Source organism: Thunnus albacares, chromosome 19, assembly GCF_914725855.1.
Source record: "Thunnus albacares chromosome 19, fThuAlb1.1, whole genome shotgun sequence".
NCBI classification, from domain to species: Eukaryota; Metazoa; Chordata; class Actinopteri; order Scombriformes; family Scombridae; genus Thunnus; species Thunnus albacares.
Genome location: NC_058124.1, coordinates 13683268 through 13702981, shown reverse-complemented (window position 1 = coordinate 13702981; position 19714 = coordinate 13683268). Strand labels below are relative to the sequence as shown.

General features: G+C 41.1%; 2 protein-coding genes across 3 annotated transcripts; one reads left to right on the top strand and one right to left on the bottom strand.

Moving 5' to 3' along the window:
* The first annotated feature begins 93 nt into the window (after window positions 1-93).
* On the top strand, window positions 94-8593 carry kat2b (K(lysine) acetyltransferase 2B). The gene is made up of 18 exons (XM_044335760.1): window positions 94-485; window positions 1484-1610; window positions 1724-1869; window positions 2040-2126; window positions 2227-2408; window positions 2504-2695; window positions 2927-3030; window positions 3189-3314; window positions 3708-3841; window positions 4108-4316; window positions 4413-4539; window positions 4635-4745; window positions 5137-5280; window positions 5404-5518; window positions 5636-5666; window positions 5913-5976; window positions 6060-6144; window positions 7040-8593. The coding sequence occupies exons 1-18, from the start codon at window positions 285-287 to the stop codon at window positions 7231-7233; spliced, it is 2379 nt and encodes a 792-aa protein (XP_044191695.1). The 5' UTR covers window positions 94-284; the 3' UTR covers window positions 7234-8593.
* Window positions 8594-9081: 488 nt separating this feature from the next.
* sgo1 (shugoshin 1) lies at window positions 9082-14214 on the bottom strand. 2 transcript variants are annotated; one of them, XM_044335761.1, is made up of 10 exons: window positions 14038-14214; window positions 13710-13864; window positions 13271-13479; window positions 12886-12938; window positions 12693-12757; window positions 11284-12147; window positions 11033-11164; window positions 10227-10397; window positions 9774-9963; window positions 9082-9676 (listed from the first exon to the last, which is right to left on the bottom strand). In XM_044335761.1, exons 2-10 carry the CDS (start codon window positions 13852-13854, stop codon window positions 9517-9519), a joined length of 1989 nt encoding a protein of 662 aa, XP_044191696.1. In that variant the 5' UTR covers window positions 13855-13864; window positions 14038-14214; the 3' UTR covers window positions 9082-9516. The 2 variants fall into 2 exon arrangements, with proteins under 2 accessions (XP_044191696.1, XP_044191698.1); XM_044335763.1 differs by having other exon boundaries at window positions 9774-9894.
* Window positions 14215-19714: the final 5500 nt, after the last annotated feature.

The window sequence follows — 19714 nt, the reverse complement described above, 5'->3', positions numbered from 1 at the left end:
TCACAATGTGCTCAGAAATAGCTCCGTATAGCAAGCCAGTCTTCTTCTGTTACATTGACCTTGAAATTCTGCTACAAATGGTTGCATTTTTTGACCTCTCCTCTCTTGAATTGTACTGGAATTGGCCTATCCCATTTGAGTCCCCTAGCGGAGGAAAATGGGCCTACAGTGAGAAATTGAAAATAATGATGAGCGCCATGTCTGATCCTCCGCTTGTGGAATAGAGCGGACGGCAGAGCGAATATTTCCCGGGCCGGGGGTCCGCTCGGGGTTCGGTGCGAATCATGGCCGACACCGCTGGGATTCAGCAAGGTTCGCCGGCCATCGGAGCTGCGGGCTTGGTTCCAGCCGCTCCTGGAGCCGGGGGGACGGAGGGCTCCGGCGCTGCTGGAGGATCCGCACGAATCGCCGTGAAGAAGGCGCAACTCCGCTCTTCACCTCGGCCGAAGAAACTGGAAAAACTCGGAGTGTATTCATCCTGCAAAGTATGCGATATTTGCTGAAAGCCGAGTTTTTAAAACAATTGATTTGAGTATTCATAATAAATGGTATTTTCTGGGCTCGGTTGCAATAGTTTACAAAATGCAAGCGCAGCAAAGGAAGCCATTGCCGCACTTCATTTTTTTCATTTTGCATACATGAACCAATTATTGAAAAAGGGATATTAAAAATGCAGTTTATTAAATTGTTATTATTATTTGCACTTGTAACAGGGCCCTCCAGCTGCAAGCTGTCCTCTGAATTTTGCAATGTTTCTGTCTAGGTGGGGGGTTGGTGAACGTAAACATTGGCTTGGCGCTGCTTCTTGGGAATAGCTGCCTGTGTGCAGAAGGGCTGCAGCCCCCAGTGTGTGTGTGTATGTGTGTTTGTGCGCTGTGTGTGTTTTCCACGGGAAATTTCACGGTGTCCCCGTGCCGTCTGTCAACGCACGGTGGTAAATAGAAAGGGTTTATTGGGTTTATGCAGTGTATCATCCGCAGAGAGGGACGGGGTCTTTGTTTTGACAGGGTGACAGCTGCTGGCGGGGCGGAGTTTGTTGTTGTTTCAATGCGCAGGCTCAGTGCAGCAGCTCCAGCTGATGGTGACAGGCCTCCTCACCCCACCTCCTGATACTGACCAAAGTTTTAATTAAACTGTGTTTATATGAGCGGCCTGTGATGTTTTAAGATGTATGTATGCTGTTGTGGCCCATTTATAATAAGATAATATATTACTATCGGGGTGTTAGCTGTTTTATATATTTTTATGCACAGATCAGGAAGGGCAAGTAAATTGTCAAAGTTTAATAATAACAGTAATGAATTTAATTTTTTAGAACATAATTAATGTATTCTTATTTCTCCTTAAAAGATCAAATCCGTGCCAGTTTGTTGCTGCTAACTGTGACAGTCAATTTGGAATGTTACATAGTTCATTTGATATATGGTTGATTTATCCATGTCTTTGTTCCTGCTTGTACTCATTTAGACTCTGCTTTTTGTAGGCTGAAGGAGCATGTAAGTGTAATGGCTGGAAGAGTCAGAACCCCCCACCTACACCTCCACGAACTGACCAGCAGTCCAACGCAGTCAACCTGCAGGAGCCCTGCCGGAGCTGTTCTCACACTTTGGGTATGTCAGCTTGTCTGCAAACTGTAATGATGGATGAAAATCTCTCTCATTGTGATAATGACAGGGAATTACCTTCTGTGTTACACACTTCTCTCTCTCTTTCTCTGTCCCAGGTGATCATGTGACCCATCTAGAAAATGTTTCGGAGGAGGAAATGAACAGACTTCTAGGCATTGTCCTGGATGTAGAGTATCTCTACACATGTGTTCACAAAGAGGAGGATGCTGACACTAAACAGGTCTACTTTTCCCTCTTCAAAGTGAGTTTTTGCTTTTATAAACAAAATATAATCTAACACACAGGAATATCAATTGATTATCAAAATGTTCTATACTTGAAGTGTGTAATAAGGCTATCATTAAATGTATTTGTTGTATGTTGTGTGATGACAAACAAAGCATTCATACTACTGTTCTGTTTATTTCTCAGCTGCTGAGGAAATCCATCCTACAGATGGGTAAACCAATGTTAGAAGCACAGGAGAGTCCTCCGTTTGAAAAACCCAGCATTGAGCAGGTAATCACATGGGTTTTTCAGCTGCAATACAGAAGCAATACTTCAACAGTCCATATTCATGTTGGTACTTATTTTCTCTTTCCCTGTGTTTCCCAAATAGGGGGTTAACAATTTTGTCCAGTACAAATTCAGCCACCTGCCATCTAAAGAACGTCAAACCATCATGGAGTTGGCCAAGATGTTTCTAAACCAGATCAACTACTGGCAGCTGGAGACGCCCTCCCAGAGGCGCCAGCGGGTGCCCAATGATGACGCAGCTGGATACAAAGCCAACTACACCAGGTAAGCCGCAATAGCAGATATCCTGTAAACTTGCAGTAGATGAAGATATTGTACAATTGTTTGTTAAAGTTAGTTCTGTGTTGTGGTCACTACAGATGGCTGTGCTACTGCAATGTACCTCAGTTCTGTGACAGTCTGCCCCGGTACGAAACTACCCAGATCTTCGGCAGGACACTGTTGCGTTCAGTTTTCACTGTGATGAGGAAACAGTTGCTGGAGCAGGCCAGACAAGAGAAGGACAAGCTGCCACCTGAGAAACGAACACTCATTCTCACACACTTTCCCAAGTAAGAGGAACAAAGATACAGAAGCTCTGAGATTGTACACAGAGAAGTCAAACACAAAACTTGATATATTTTCAGACTAACAAACAATTAGCCACATGCAGACACACTCACTCATACATAGCATGTTCATTCATGTGCATTCTCAATATGAAACCACACAGTAGCTGTGTATGCATGACTAACAACCTTTTGTAATGTAGTTAAATTATTATTGTCATGTTTTTGGCTCAGGTTCTTGTCTATGCTGGAGGAGGAGGTGTACAGCCACAGTTCTCCGATCTGGAGCCAAGACTTCTTGGCAGGAGCCTCAGGAGGGCAGATTCCTATCCACACAGGTAACACCACACCTTCACGGAATCAACAGAGCCACACACCCTTACAGACACACCCTTCAACGTGCCTCTTGAATCATTCAACTGTTTCTTTTTATTCTAAATGTCACTCATGAATAAGAATGTTCTTATATTTAATTTTACTTTCTGTTGCTCTGTAGTTATCAGTGCACCTCCTGTGGCCAGGCCCTTGTACTACAGCACAAGTCCTGTGTCAGTGGACCCAACCAGCTGTGGCAGCATCAGTCCTGCTGGGAAAACAGTTTCTGTACTCGAGCCAAACCCAGGTATTACAGTCAAACCTGTCAGTACCCTGACATTATTAACATCTGACATTAAACAGTGAGAACAAGGGTGAAGTTAGTGGTGTGTTTCATATTTTAACCATGCTTATGAGTGGTTGAATATTGGCTTTAAAGCTGTGTGAGGAAACAGAAGTGAAACACAACCAAGAACTACTACTGACATACTGAAAGTAAGTGAGTTTTGCCACCATGCATAGTTAACAATTGGAGATGAATCCACAGCCAGCTGATCTTAAATGCTGGGTAACCGTGGTTAGCATTAACAATGAAAGAAACCCCAATATTACTGTAAAACAAATAAATAGTAGTATAAAAGTATAAAAGAGACAGGTGACAATGACAAGTATTTTCCTCTGTGTCCATGCTTTCTTGTAGTTGGTGAGAAGCGTAAACCCTCAGAACCCCTTCCTCATGAGGAAAACAAGAGACCCAGGGTGGTGGGTGACATCCCCATGGAGCTCATCAATGAAGTCATGGCAACCATCACTGACCCTGCCGCCATTCCCGAGGTAACCAGTTAGGGCAGAAACCACGTAAGAAATAATATAAACTTTGTCTAATTGGCTACAGTTAAGAGTCTGGTATAGAAACTATATTTATCTACATCAAACTGATTTTTAGCATAAAACTTAGCAAAAAACTACCACTTTTGAATGATAATTTTGTATGTTTGTTACAATCAAATGAAGTTTGTAAACAGTATTTATTTTTCTCATGAGGGTTTTAATTATGGAAATAAAAGTGATAATGACTTAATGCCTTCCATTGTACGCAGACCAGTCTGCTGTCAGCCCACTCAGCACGTGACGAAGCTGCGCGTCTAGAGGAGCGCAGGGGCGTGATTGAATTCCATGTCATCGGTAACTCCCTAAACCAGAAGCCAAATAAGAGGATCTTGATGTGGCTCGTCGGCCTCCAGAATGTGTTCTCCCATCAGCTGCCCCGCATGCCCAAAGAGTACATCACACGGCTGGTCTTTGATCCGTAAGTGTACCCTGACTTCATCATCATCTGTCACATTTAGAGAGACAGCTATAGTGAAAGCTCATTCTGACTATCTGTTTTTTATTTTTTTCACAGGAAGCACAAGACGCTGTCACTGATCAAGGATGGTCGTGTGATCGGAGGGATCTGCTTCCGGATGTTTCCCTCACAGGGCTTTACAGAAATTGTCTTCTGTGCTGTCACCTCCAATGAACAGGTCAAGGTGAGAGTGCTCCCTGCCTCTCAGCTTGGTGGGTCCTTATAAATTCAAACTACTATTTATCTTATTGGTCAGTTTTAACCTTTGTGTGGTTGTAGGGTTATGGAACGCACTTGATGAACCACCTGAAGGAATACCACATTAAGCACGAAATCCTCAACTTCCTCACTTATGCTGATGAGTATGCCATTGGCTACTTCAAGAAACAGGTAATATGTCTGTCAAACGGTTACTTTGGTCATATGATGCAATACTCTCTCTTCTTGACTCTTCTGTGTAAACATAATAAAATTCACATGACCTAAAAAAAAAAAAGATCTGTAATAAAACAAGTAAAAACAACTGCCTAAAGCGAAGATGATTTCACTTATTCCTATCGTAAATCAACTTGTTTAGGAATTGCTTTCAACGGTGCTATTCTTATCTCCTTTGTTTTACGATACTCATATTTCTACAGATGTCTGTATTGCACCCCAAATGCAGCAAATTCAGACAATGAAAATAAATCAAAAGATACAGTTAGAGATAGGAATTTTGTAGTCATTGCACGGCATTTGATGTACACCAGTAAAAAAACAGATCTCGCCTCCTCTCTTTCAGGGTTTCTCGAAGGACATCAAGGTTCCCAAGGCCAAATATGTTGGCTACATCAAGGACTACGAGGGAGCCACACTGATGGGCTGTGAACTCAACCCCAGCATCCCCTACACAGAGTTCTCTGTTATCATTAAGAAACAGAAGGAGGTGTGTGTGTGTGTGTGTGTGTGTGTGTGTGTGTGTGTGTGTGTGTTTAAATCTTTAAATTTTAAGTGCTTTCTGTCCCTCCACTCCTTTCTCTTTTAAACCATAATCATTTATCCTCCTCAGATCATCAAGAAGCTGATAGAGAGGAAGCAGGCTCAGATCAGAAAAGTCTATCCGGGGCTTTCCTGTTTTAAGGAAGGAGTACGGCAGATTCCCATTGAGAGCATTCCTGGCATACGTACGTTACTCATGAATTCCCACTGTATACTATACTGCATGTCTCTCTCCAACAGTATCTCATATTTACACATTTGTGCATTATATATGAGACTAAGTTTAGTTTTTTAACTAACAGGTGAAACTGGCTGGAAACCCATAGGCAAAGGGTAAGTGTGACCCTACTGTAAGAGATATGAACTTGGACTCAAAGCAGAGTGCCTTCACCCAGTGACTTAACTAGTATTGCCCAATTTGGCAAGGAGGACTAAGTCCAAGGATGGGGCAAAATAACATATCTTGGACCTGGACATGTCAAATTAAAAACAGCACTTCAGACGATTTGAATACTGCCCTCTTCACCTGAATACCTCAGTTTGTTAACAATATGTTCTCTGTTATTTCTGCTTTGCCAGGAAGGAACTGAAGGACCCAGATCAACTGTACAGCACTCTGAAGACCATCCTCCAACATGTGAAGGTGAGAGGGAGACACAAACTGTATACACAAACATTCCCGCTAACACACATTTGATTCTTACCAATATGGTCTTTATATCTTAGAGTCACCAGAACGCCTGGCCGTTCATGGAGCCTGTGAAAAAAACCGAGGCACCTGGGTACTACCAAGTCATTCGCTTCCCCATGGGTATGTATGCACAGAACCACAGTTATCTGATTCGGTAAAACTTACTTGGAAAAGTAAGGAAGTGAGGATTAAAACATTGCAGTTAAGGCTCAAGCAAGGACAGCTCAGTAGTGAGGATGCATATTGCTGACGGATCCCATTCATTTTTTATGGAGAGCAGGAGATCTGACCACACGGTGCATGATGGATACGGCACAGCGAGTTGACGGACCAACCGCCGAATCTGAATTTGCATAATTGAGACTCAACCTCAACTTTATGCAAATGAGGTCCATCCAACGTAGCTGGCTTGAGAAACTCAACTAAAACTGTGAATCAAGATTCTGTTACCTCATTGCCTATTTTACACCTCAAATGTTTTCAGAAACATACTTTAGTGTACTGTTTAGCTGTAAAATGAGAAAGTTTGTGACGTGGCCACCATGTTGAAAACGGCAGAGCAAAAACCAAGCACCACCCAACTCGCAGTACGTCACCACCAGCCAGAGCATTCAGTGGTCTGTTGCGTCCAGATGCGTCATCGCCAGATTTGGTGCGTCTGCACCCTGAGGCCTTGCCTTAGGGTCTCTCTAACAAGAGGCGCTAAACCTTCCTAGTAGTCCCTGCTTACTGTGCTCTGGATTTTTCAATTCATTTTAAAAGCACTTGCATTAGTTTGTTTTTGTTTTGTAGCTTTAGATGTTTCAGTGAGGATCATTTGGAGTAAAAAGTTGTCGTCCAACATCAGTTTTAGCTCATTCCAGGGGTTTTCACCAAAATGAACAATGTCCTTTCTGGATAAGCGAAAGAGCTCTTGGTTTGATGTAGCATACATATTCAACCTTTGACAGTGTATCACACTTTAAAAGCAGTATCAACTACATAAGTCATGCAAGGGTGTTTTTTTTCCACACAGATCTTAAGACAATGAGTGAGCGTCTGAAGAGCAGGTACTACACGACGCGGAAGTTGTTCATGGCCGACATGCAGCGCATCTTCACCAACTGTCGTGAATACAACCCACCAGAGAGCGAGTACTACAAGTGTGCCAACTTACTGGAGAAATTCTTCTACACCAAGATCAAAGAAGCAGGCCTCATCGAGAAATAGAAGAAGAAGAAGAAGAAGAAGTTGCTCCTTACCTTAACAAAGGATGAGATGGCCCTCAGACTGTAAACTGTTATGGTTAGGTTGTGAGTAATGCAAATGACAGTTGTGTGTATGGGCAAGCTAAGAATAGGACTACTGATTCTGGAGCAGTAAGGTTTCAGAAACATATCTTAGTATGAAAGGGGTCTCAGATCAGCGGTCTTTTAATGTTTGATGCATGCCGGGCCAGATCCTGAATCAGTAGCTGAGACTGATATTTACACTGAAAGTTAGGCCACGAGGGAAGGCCTCTTTGAAGACCTGCGAGACTGTTGCCAGTATGAAACTAAAGAAGCACGGTGTCTTCGTATTTCATCACATATCCCAGGGTCCCATGGAAAGAGAGGACAGTGAGAGGTATAATACTAATGGATATTAAACAAGGCAGAAAGCTTCCGTTATTTTACTGTGCTAGACATTAAAAGGCAAAACACAAAGACAGATGATTGGAGATTCACCTCACCTTACTTTGCCTCTCTCCATCTTCTTCCCTCCTTTCTTTTCATACTTTCATCCCCTGCCTCTTCCTCTCAGTTGACTCAGGTAGAGATGTCATGAGCAGTAATCACATCTACAGTGTATGGAGTCAGTAAACAAGTGTTACCTGTGAGGAATGTGACTGAGAGATCAGGTTTTCCTGTCTGTTTAACTCTGTTCTGTGCTGAACAGCGCCTGTGAGCGTGAACAGCGTTGATGAGGTCAAAGTTTGTCTGTGATGAGTTCATCCTGCCAAAAGAGGAATACATACTTTAAATTTGTACAGATTTTAATTATTTTAAAGCACTTATACCCACTGTATATTTTAAATGTGTATATAACATATATTTTCTGTTTCAGAACTAAAAAAAGTAATCTTTTTTTTCTCAATAAGCCACGTAGGACAGTTTGACTATCAAAATGCACTTTTATTTTTCCAACTATTAGTTAACATATATAAGAGCATCTTCTTTTCCCCAGAATTTGTTTTACATATAAATTACTGCTGTTGACTAAGGACTAATTTAATTATCTAGAGTTTATTCTTATTTATGTGCTGTAATTTAAAAGGAAATATGCTTAAGACAAAGTCTTAATTTATTCTTTCTTATTTTTGTCCTGCAGATGGAGATTGATAACTTTATACTTTGGAGATAAATGAAAAGATTGTGCAATACTATGTAGTTTTGCTGTTTTGTAAAAAGGTGTTTGTACTTTTCAAACTTTAGGGAAAAAATACATTTTGTAATGTCTGGAAAAATTCTTTCATGCTCTTTGTACAATTGGTTTTAATGACATGGTATTAGCCTATTTTATAGACTGAATAAAACCGAAGTGAGGCTAATTTAGTGTGTCTGTAGTTTTCCATCTTCAAACACATACAAATGAAAGGAACCATCTGATTTTTGATAAAAATTTAATATGCATTGAGATTGTAACTCAAAATTTTGAACTCAATTTCAACATGTTGCTTGTTGACTTATAGTTCTTCGGTGTAGTAAAAATGTGTTATTTTCATAGTCTCCGCCAAACACAGTGACAAAATGACAGAACAAAGCTTTTTATGTGCCTTTAATAGGAGACGTTCAGGTCCAATTAGGAAAACCATGTCAAACCCTTCGAATTATAATTGCGCTACACTGAAGTTTTGGCATTGTCAAGACTCTTTTGCGAAAGATTTTAATTAGAAGAAAACAGATGACTTTCTTCTGAACTTTGATGTTAGGCTGTCAGGATGACTAACCTCCTCTCCAATTAGCACATATAATATTTAATTTAATTCTCACTCTGACACAGCCATTAATATATACAAACTTGTATGAAGCAATAGAGTAAATGAAGCAATAAAGTTTATTGTCATATCATACAGCACAAGGTAAGATTAAAGAAGATACAAATGGGAATCCATTAGATGACATAAATACTCGTATTTAGGATCTCATAATAAAACCATACAGCCTAAAAGTATGATGACGACTTACAGAAAAGGAAAATGTGGCCACAATCAGATATAAGCCATTACTACATTTACCTAAAGATAAAGAAGAAAATGAAGAAGAGAGAGAAGATAAAAAGGATAAAGCTCTGCAAATAAGGGAACAAAATAAAATCTACAATTGATCACAGTTGTTCTTCATCATATGAAGAAATTCAAAATTGAGAGTGAAGTACAGAATGATCAACTGTCAAAACTCTAAGAAATCACATTAAAACTGATAATGCCAGTAAACACTCAGAGTTCAGTGAGGACAAACAGAGTATCTGCTTTCAGCGACATCCAACAAATGACTCATTGTATTTCTCAAATGGCTGCTGGTCGTTCGTAGACTTCCTTGATTTCTGCACAGACCGCCTACCAGACTTCTGTTTGAAAACAGGAGAGCGGAGGAACTGCAAGTCTGTAAATTTGTCTCCTCGCCGAAGTTTCCTGTCAAAATGAGAATATAATTGTCAACCATTCATATAATAATAATACAGTATCTGAAAGCATTCACAGTAACATCAGCATCTATGTGTAAACTCACGCGTGTAATGAGGGTTCCTTGTAGTCCACCACCATGGTGCAGCGCCGCTTGCGAGCAGGAACAGGGGTTGAGCATCGGGCATCAGAGGGGCGTGATCCACCACAGGAGAACTTGCGATAGGCTGCAGGGGACATATTGGTCACATCACACAGACTCAAGCCCCGCCCTGCTGTCCTTACACCAAGCCCACCTACAGAAACGTGAAGATAGATGTGATCCAAAAGCAAGAAAAAAAGAAATCAGAGTTGTGCATCTTCATATGAGTACACCAGTGAACAGCTTTAACACAGAATGCAATGAAGCCGATGCACGGAGAAGTGACAATACAAGGAAAACGTGATCAGTGCTTAAAGACGTTGGTGGCTCATGACAGGAAGACGATGATATTTTATCAGTAATATTGTGATATTTCATGTGGACGAGCCTTTTTTTTTGGAAAAGACATAGACTTACGCTTCTTGCATGTCTTAACTCTCTTTGGCGTTTGGTTGGGTAAAAGAGACGGAGCTTCACAAGAGGAATCTCCAAAATTGGACAGGACGTTGTCTATTCTCATCATCTCAGCTTCAACCAGAGGGCTGACAGGCGGCAAACAGTCCTCCTCAATTTCCTCTCTGTGAGGCTCTGGAAAACCAGCACAAACACACATAACCATCTTCAGTCCATTCAAAGTTTTTAAAAGGTCATCATAGGACAAGATGAGAAAACAGAGAAACTTTCTGAGCAGCGCTACTAATGAAATGTGCAAAGAGTTTTGATTTTTTGCAATGCAGACCGAAAGATATTCAACAGCAATGTGACAGACAGACTAAAACCCTCGTGGCTGACAACTCTTGCCAACAGATGGATGTTTAGAAAGTATCTATTGACATCACAATGCAAAAGGCCTGAAGGCCTAATAGCATTTCATCTTATCACCACCTCTATGGGACATAATTTTAGATTCATTGTTAGTCATTAATATTTTCATAATGTAGCTTTGGGAATTCCAACAAATACTCAATTTGCTGAAAATGAATGTCCTGTCAGAACAAGTGCATTAATCCACAGTGGAAGGAAGGACAATAATAAAAAGTAATGGACAAAGTTGTGAATAAAGTGAAATTTGTTGCCCACTACAACTGCTTAAATACTCACAGACATGATGAAGATACAATATGAATACGCATGCGTAGTACCATGTTTTCTTCACAGTTCTTTACAGTCTCTATGGTAACATAGGAGACACAAACTCAACATGTTCCTGAGCATTTACTCACCGTGTTGATTTTCCTGTCCTAACCTCGCAGGGTCAGGGCTGTTAGAGAAGCTAGAGTCAGGGGACTGGTCGAGATGAACTTCTTCCTTTTCAGGCTCTGCAGTGTTAGGGCTCGACTCATCATCTCTATAGACTAAAAAACAAAAACAGTGAAAGAAATTGTTTCATTATAACCAGTTACATGTATGTAATCTTATCCCATTGGAATAAAACATGAAGTTGGAGGTCAAAATGACAAATCAAAATGCTCACCAGAGATCTCCTGTTTTGGAGGGATGTTTTCTTTCTGCCTGGCTACTTTAGAGGGCCGACCTCTTCGAGTGGTGATTGTCTTTGTCTTTTCAGGGGAGGTCTGTCTCCTCCTGGTCTTCTGTGGGACATAAAGGCTGTCCTCTGACTCAGAAGATGGTGATGATGAACTTAATTCATTATTTTTGAAAACCACAGGTGAAGATTCTTTTTGGGCCTGTGGAGGCTCTTCGCTGATGGGTGTGGCTGGCTGATTGCCTTCAGCCTTGGCCCTGAATGGTGTGATGTGGACAGTCTCTTCACAGTCGAAGTCAAACGTGTCGTTAAATCCCAGCGAGGTGTTGAGTTTATTTCCCTGTGTTGGACAAGCTGCCGTTTTGGCCCGTGTGGCGGACCGGTCCCGACTCTTGGAGCGGGCTCTTGGTTTGGGGTTTTCCCAAGGTTTCTTTAATGGGGCACGCTCTGGTTTGCGACCTCTCTCGGGTTTTCGTGCAACTGGTTCTGGTTTGGTGCAGGGTTGCTGCTGGGCTTGTTTCCTGCTAGTCTGCTGCTGGTTGGTTTTTTTGGGTGGGACAGGTTCAGGGGTAGAGTGCTGAAACTCTTCATTGTCAACTGGATCCACAATTTCTGGTTCTGCTACTTGCTGTGTTTGATTTTGGTTTTTACTGTCACTGCGAATAGGACTTGCTATTAAAGCCCCCAAACCAGCAACAGGGTCACCCTCACTAAACGACCTCTGGTCTCGCACACGTTCAGACCTTCTTGTGCTCCTTCTATCGGCATGTCGGCGCCTCACACCCACTGTAGATGGCAAAGTAACCTGCTTGTTGCATTCACGTTGTCCATTCATTTTAGAGGGCTGAGGGTCTGTGAGGAAAAAGACAAAATCAACATTATTATTACAATAGTTCAATTTTGTAGGATGAATGCAATGTTTTAATAAAATACTGTGAAGATACCGGTAAACACTAGATGGTCAGAAGAACTGCCTATATTCAAATTTGAGTGTGGATTGGTCAAAGAATAACTTTCCTGGCTATCTATATAAATCATGGCCTGGACAGGATGCTCATCAATCAGGAGGGATACTTTTCAATTGAGGAATAACCTCAATTGAAAAGGTGTACTTAGAAAAAAAGGTGTATTTCTAGTTTGTTCTTGTGTTCAACCTTAGTTTCATTTATTATTTCAATTTCCTCCTGATTATATGTTTTAAGTAAATAATGACACATTAGTGATGTGTGTTTATATCCCAAAATGCACTTTGCCATACTGTAGTAATCAAATGACCATAGCTGCAAGTCAATGGTAATAAAATATTTCAGGTGACAATATGTTAACTGTATGGGCTAATACCTAATACTAACCTGAAATATTAGAGAGTGTGTGTGTGTGTGTGTGTGTGTGTATACCTGCACAAATTGGCGAGATTTCACATGCATTGGGCTCATCAAGTTTCTGGCCGCTTCGCTTTCTCCTATAGAATGAGAGGCAACAGATCTTAACAGTCAAACAAGGCATAAAGGATGTCATTATATATTATGTGAATTGTTAATTATAAAAAAAAAAAAAAAAAAAAAAAAAAAAAAAAAAAAAAAAAATCACCTTGATGAATCCACATTGCGTTGGGGCTCAACAAGGATGTTTGTAGGTTTAGTCTAAATCAAGACACAAATAAATCAAATATTTTTATAATGGCAAACAGAACTTCAAAATCATTTACATGTTAGCCAGGTTTAGTAAGTAAGTACCCTGCTTGACAGCTGACACAGGAGTTATCATCTGTCTATAGAGGGGAACAAGGAAAAATATACTTTCCCAGCATAGACCCATTAAGTGTGAAATCAGTATGAGAAAAATTTTCACTGCTCTGTTTTAAATCTCTCCACATCCAAGCGTCTATTCCAGAAAGTCAGTTTACTGAGTTATCTGGATTACTCTGATGAACAAAATCCAGAACAAGAACAGACCACAGGTCTCCTAATATTACCTCTGAAGCACTCGCTGCCAGCGCTTCCTGCTCTTTGAGCTTCCTCTTGAGCAGAAGCAGGTGCAGGAACAGGGCCTGTTGCTCCCTTTTCAGTTGCAGGATCACAACATTAGACTGCCTCACTTTTTCCTTTTCAGCTTGCAGAGCTACGGCCAGCGCCTTGTTGTTCAGTTGGACATCCTTCAGGATGGTGTGTGTGGAGTTAGTTACTAGGAGAAAACATAAGAGGGATGTCATTGATTGATTTGTTTGAGGCAAAAATCACATCTTCTGCACTTCTGAATCTGTCTGTGTCATGGATTAGGAAAGTACAAATACATCCTTTAAGTCAACATTATTATACTATACTTGATGATTTAAGTTACGATAATTGTGGAATAAGTCCTAAATGTAAATCAAACTGATAGTTGCCGTGCAAGATAAGCTCAGGTTTCCTTACCACTGCTTTTGTTTATCATCCTGGACCGTCCTCTGCGGGGAGCCGAGGCACTAGCCAGCCGTTTGTTCCTCTTCTCCTTCATCCTGTCCTTGATGTCCTCCAGACTCTGCTGGAAAGACTTCTTCTGGGCCCGTTCTTTCACCATGGCTCAGTCTCTTAGATTAGTTCACAGTTTAGCGAATAATGATGCTAAATCTTTACCAAAACAAAAGAGTACGCTAACGTGCTACGCTAAACTAGTTAGCACACTACGTAACGTTAGTTACTCCCACAGGCTATCTTCAATAGCTGCCGTTATATTTGAAAGCAACGTGAAAATTTAACCTACCGGCATGTGGATACGTCCAGGCAATTTGGTTTGTATATCGTTTCAACAACATGCGTTTGTGACTTATTTAGGCAGCGAAATAAGCCATTTTATCATGAAATATCCGACTCTTTCTCTGTCTCTCTGAGCGAGTTGACGTTCGAATTGTGAGCCGCGATCACTGATTGGTTGGAATTCGACTGCGTCACTTCCTCTATGTAGATGGGCGGTTCGCTAGGTGGCGCTAATGTAAAGTAGGAAATAAACATTTCCTTGCAGAGGAGATGAAACTGATTTGGTATTCAATATTCGTCTGCATCTTCTGGTCCTCTGAGAGTAAGCCGTAGAATAACACACGGCACACACAAACTGTCGAATTATGATTCTTTGCGTTTCAATCAGCCTCTTTTCATTTTTTTTCCTGTCTGTCTGTCTGTCGGAAACAAACAAGGCAAAGTGGAAAACATGCACCACTGGGAAATGGAGGAGGAGGTATAGAAAACGTCTTTAAAAATGTAAATGAGATTCATGCTCATCAAGGGTCAGGCTCATTCAGCTCTTCCAAAATGACTAATTGAGTATTTATAATTGACTGCTGGAGATAAGAGCTTGAGTGGTGCTCTGTAAAGTGCTCTGCTGCATGTGGATAGAGCTGATAATTGTGTTAATCTATAAGTCCACTGACAGGCAGTGTTTGAGTTATATTCCTTGTGGGTTTTCTGAAACTCTCGCGGCTCTTTCAAATGAAGATTACACAGTCACTCAGAAAGCAAGTCAATTATTGGATGAATGCAAATTTTAATTTGAGCTATTAAGTTTAACTTTTGACATTTTGCTCAAGTGCCAGTGTCCAGCCTCCTATTCTCTTGCTATTTTATATAGGGCCTGATATACACACACATGCTCCACATACACACAACTTGCTTAAAGTCGCCCTACTTCCATGCCATAAGAGGCCATTACTACCCAGCTCAGGTTTTTCGCTTTAAATGTTCCATAAATATTGAATTACACTGAATACCTACTCATGATCTCATTTGCTTTCCCTAGTCAAAGTCAAACAGGGTATGTCTTACTTGGCAGAGCGCACTGAATAGACTTACCCCTTTTCTGCATGGCACTGCAGCTAAAGTAACATCCATTTGAACCTTCTGTCAGTGGAGATCCAAGAAAGTGTCCATGACAGCCTACTGAATGGCATATTGAGGCTACAGAAGGCGCTTGGTGTTGTCAGTATTACCCATTGAAAACAAATGACTTAAGCAGGGTGCCTCAGTTGTGTAACAGGCCTGTACTTTGGTGCAAGACCCTCCGGTAAAGTATACACTCAGTTCCTAGTTATTTCTATTTTGCTTATGTAAGGACATGTAGCAGTTAAATTTTATTACAAAGACATATAAATTAAATGTTATCACCGCTGCCAACACCATAAGTCTTTTTAGTAGCGAGTGTGCATTTTTAGCATGGGCTCTATTACTACTAATGACTCAGTTTTAATAATAAGATATTTTCTGTTTACCTAAAAGATGTATTATTCTTGCTAAAAGTAAGTAAATGTTACAGCTGTTGCCTCACAGTATTGGAAAGAGTGAGTGGTGTGTTGTGCGTGAGCGTTTTTGTCAGTCTGTATTAAAAAGAAACAGAGAGGAAGGGAGAGAAACAAAGTAAGACAGATAGACAGCCACAGGGACACCATGCTTTAATGAACAAATTTATCACACAGTCATTTCATCCCACCCCTAACTATCCACTTGTCAGATTCCTGGAGAGAAACTTATTATCACAGGTACAGGAAAAGGACGGAATAGGAAGGACTGATTAAAATAAAACAGAGTCAGTGCTGTGGCAGCTAGAAAAATTTGGCCATAATAAAAATGCGATGAAAAGATGACCATGAACGTCAAAACAGATGAACACATTGCCTTTTTTTGTGAAACAGTAGCTATCAGCAGTCTATTTATCGACTGATGTGATGCACTGATATCATTATTAAGAGCTGACAAACTACTGTCCAGTCAGATGTCTAGCTCACCTATCCCTCTCCAGACTGTCTGACTGGCCAATGAAAAGATCATCTGCTTTCCTTCCAGATGAAAAGTATTAGCTCTAATCTGTGCACTCGCCTCCACTGGGGAAAAAAAATACACAGCCCTACTTTTTTAATATGGAAAATGTGCTTACGGTGCCATACTCACAATTTATGATAATGAAATCATAACACAGGTTGTGTAATCAGCCCCAAAGCAAACTTTAAGACAGGGCCAGCTCAGGAAACTAGAAGTTTATTTAATGGATCTTAATCTTCATTGTGTTGACAATCAGTGATAGATTTGAGCTTCAAATGCCCTCTCAAACCGGCGTTATGTGACGATTAATCCCTTAATTAAAAGTGAGTCATACTTAAAACACAGAACGAGTGTCAGCCCAGTTTATACTTAAAATAGCACTTATTTCCACTCTTTTAATTCAATATACAGTGTGTGTTTGAATGTGATTACTCTAACTAGAACATCCTACAGTATATTTCAACATTACAGAAGGGCTCTCAAGTGATGTGTTTTTTCCCCACTTTGGATGTGTGGAAAGCCAATGTCTGACTGCACTGCTAACAAACCAAACTTCAGGAGCAGTCCTTTACCATCACATCCTTTTGAACCCAGACGATAGCAGCACTGAGCCACAGACACACAATCGACTCTCTGTGGGATGCAGCTTGGTCATTATGCCTTACAGCCTGCTCTTGAACACCCTGCTGAGCCATTTACTTCACAGCCCACCTCCCCTCTGTTTACTGATCTGTTGCTCAATGCCATACCGCTGCATTGCCTCAACAGGACCGGAAAGCCTCACAGGAACTAAACAAATCCTGTCTGTCTGTGCTGTGGACTGGAATTGATGGCTGTTTCTGAACTTTCAACTTTTGTTTTTTGCTGAGAGTCAGATGGGAACATCAATACCACTCTCACATCTGTACAGCTGTGCGAATGGTTAGCTTAGCTTAGCATAAAGAATGGAAACAGATAGCCTGGTTCTGTCTAAAGGTAACAAAATCCACCTACCAGCAACACTAAAGCTCACTCTACTATTATTTTAATCTGTTCTCCACTAATTACTTCTTCAGTTAACTTCATGATACAATTTATAGCCTCAGGATTCCCCTCAGTTTTTATTTTTATTTGACAGCACTTATTTGAATGCAGACTTTGTGAAATACGTTGTAAACTTTTCCAGTTTGGTTTCATAAAATCCTTTTTTCCATCCCTAATTTCTGTTGGTTATAGTCTTATTGTACTTACCCGTGACCACCTTTGTTTTATAATTTGAAATGAATGAATGTGCAATGTGCAGAAGTTAAAATGCTGCATCCTCATGCCAAGAGATTATTGCGTGAACAGCAAGCAAAGCTGCCCTTGCATGGCATGTACGGCTCAGCTTTGTACCTTTGTACTCTCTCCAGGTAGCAGAGAATGAAAAATTCCCTGGATGTCAGGCTTTCGTAATGCTAACATATGTTTATGTGTGCATGTACGTGTGCGTGAATTTGGTAGAGGAGTGAGCGAGTGGAGAGAGTAGCCGTGAATGTATCGTGAGATAACGAAATAAAGATGACAAATACAGGAGAAAATCCAGTGAAGGCTGGAGAGGGAAGGAGCCAGGGAGTTAAGGGGCCAGGGGAGGTATGAATTCTGACAGCCTGTGGAGAATTGAGCATCCCACACAGATGTTCACAATCATCACCCCAGACGATTAATAATAATAACTAGAGGAGTGCACTGAGTAGAGTGCAGATATCCGCCAGGTGTGTCTGGGGACATGTGTAGTCTCAGTTTTCTTTTAAGATGCAGAGAATAGTGTAATGGTAGCCAATAACCAAGCAGCCTCCTGGGTTCGCATAACTGTATAAACTTAATAAGGTAACAATAAATGGGGCGATAAGTCCAAACCTTTCAAATTAAACATAAACCACACAAAATAAAACCCCTCCCTACCTCCCTCTCCCCTCCTAAACAAAGACATGGATCTCACTCAATTGTCCCTCCTGGCACCCGTACAGCCAAGATGGCAGGGAAGCTAACAAAAAGAGAAGAGTGTATCTGCAGTGTTGCAGACCTATGCAACGCACCCACTTTACTACATGATGCACCCCCTCGATGTTGTCACCCTAACAGCTTGCTCCATGACACACACCTTTGACCCCTAACCTTAACCATCTCACTGCTCATGCCAAAACCTAAGCAAGTGGGTGTGTCATGTAGTAAAGTGGGTCCGCAGATACGGAATTAATCTGCAGATGCTCTGGTTCAAGATGAGTCCAAACTTTTCTATGGATATCAGTTTTTGAGGCACGACAAAGGCCAAAATGTGGTCTATCTGTGGACTCACAGTATCTACATGACACACCCACTTGTTAGGTTTAGGCATGAGGAGGGGGGATGGTCAGGGTTAAGGGTCAGGGGTGTGTTGTGTAGGTCTGTAAGACTGCAGATAGACTTTTCCCCTTGTATTAGCTTAGCCGATTGCAGGGAAATGCCTTTTGCTACAGTTGTTGATCACTTGCAGCTACCACTGGCCAGTTAAGAGGAGTGAGGAGTCAGCAGTCAATGGCGGCATAAAACACATTATAAAACAGGTTTTTCAACAATAGTGAATCACTGCATCCACGAGAGGTCCTTCAGCATACAGTCATAAATGTGCACAAAAAATATAAGGCTGATGGGTCCAGTAGTATGTGAGATTAGCGACGGACAGATACACACACGGACACACACGACCAAACACATAATAATGACTGCTGCTGTGACAACAGGGGAAATCAGAAGGCCATGATTGATTGGATGATAGTTCTCTGAATTGGCCTGTAGAATTATTTACTTTGGAGCGGCTGCAGGAGGCGAATTAAGCATCCCACACACAGATGTTCACAATCATGCCCCAGACAATTAATAATAATAATAATAACTACTGCTGCTGTGACAGCAAGGGAAATCAGGGGGCTGTGATTGATTGGATGATAATTCTTTGAATTGGCCTATAGAATTGTTTGCTTTGGAGTGGCTGCAGGAGGCAGAAGCAAAAATATCTGACTAATTAATCCAGTTTGGTGTTAGTTGGCTAATGAAAGACCAAATGAAGAAACAGATAGTCTGAGAGGTTGTAGAAAGTTGAAAAGCAGTACTCACACAGCCTCTGGATGGCCAGACTTCAAACTCTGAGAAAGGTTAAAACCATCATTGAGATAATGTCAACGTGAAGTTTTATCAGTGTTATCATAACATTTAGACCACATTAAAATGATTTACAATTGTTTCATTTGCATATAAGCCAACTGTGCAAAAATGAGAGACAAAAAACAACTCTTGGACAAAATACGAAAGCCTGAGGTGTAAGGTGTCTAATCCATAAACCTGCCCTGCTGCGTCTCCAATCAGTGTCTGCAATGTATTGTAGCAGCAGTACACACTCGCTCAATACCTGTAGGCTTCTAAAAACCTTCCTTCATAACATAAGCTTACCAAAATGAGTTACACATTGCCTGAGGCTTCAGTGCAGTAAACCTCATCAGAAAGACAGACAATAAAGTCAGACAGAACATTCCTGCTTTGATTTATCACAGAGGATGAAGCTGGAGGGGTTGCACAGTGGGGCAAAGGTTTACCTGTACTCTTAAGTAATAAATAGTTAGACAAAAGTCTCCTGA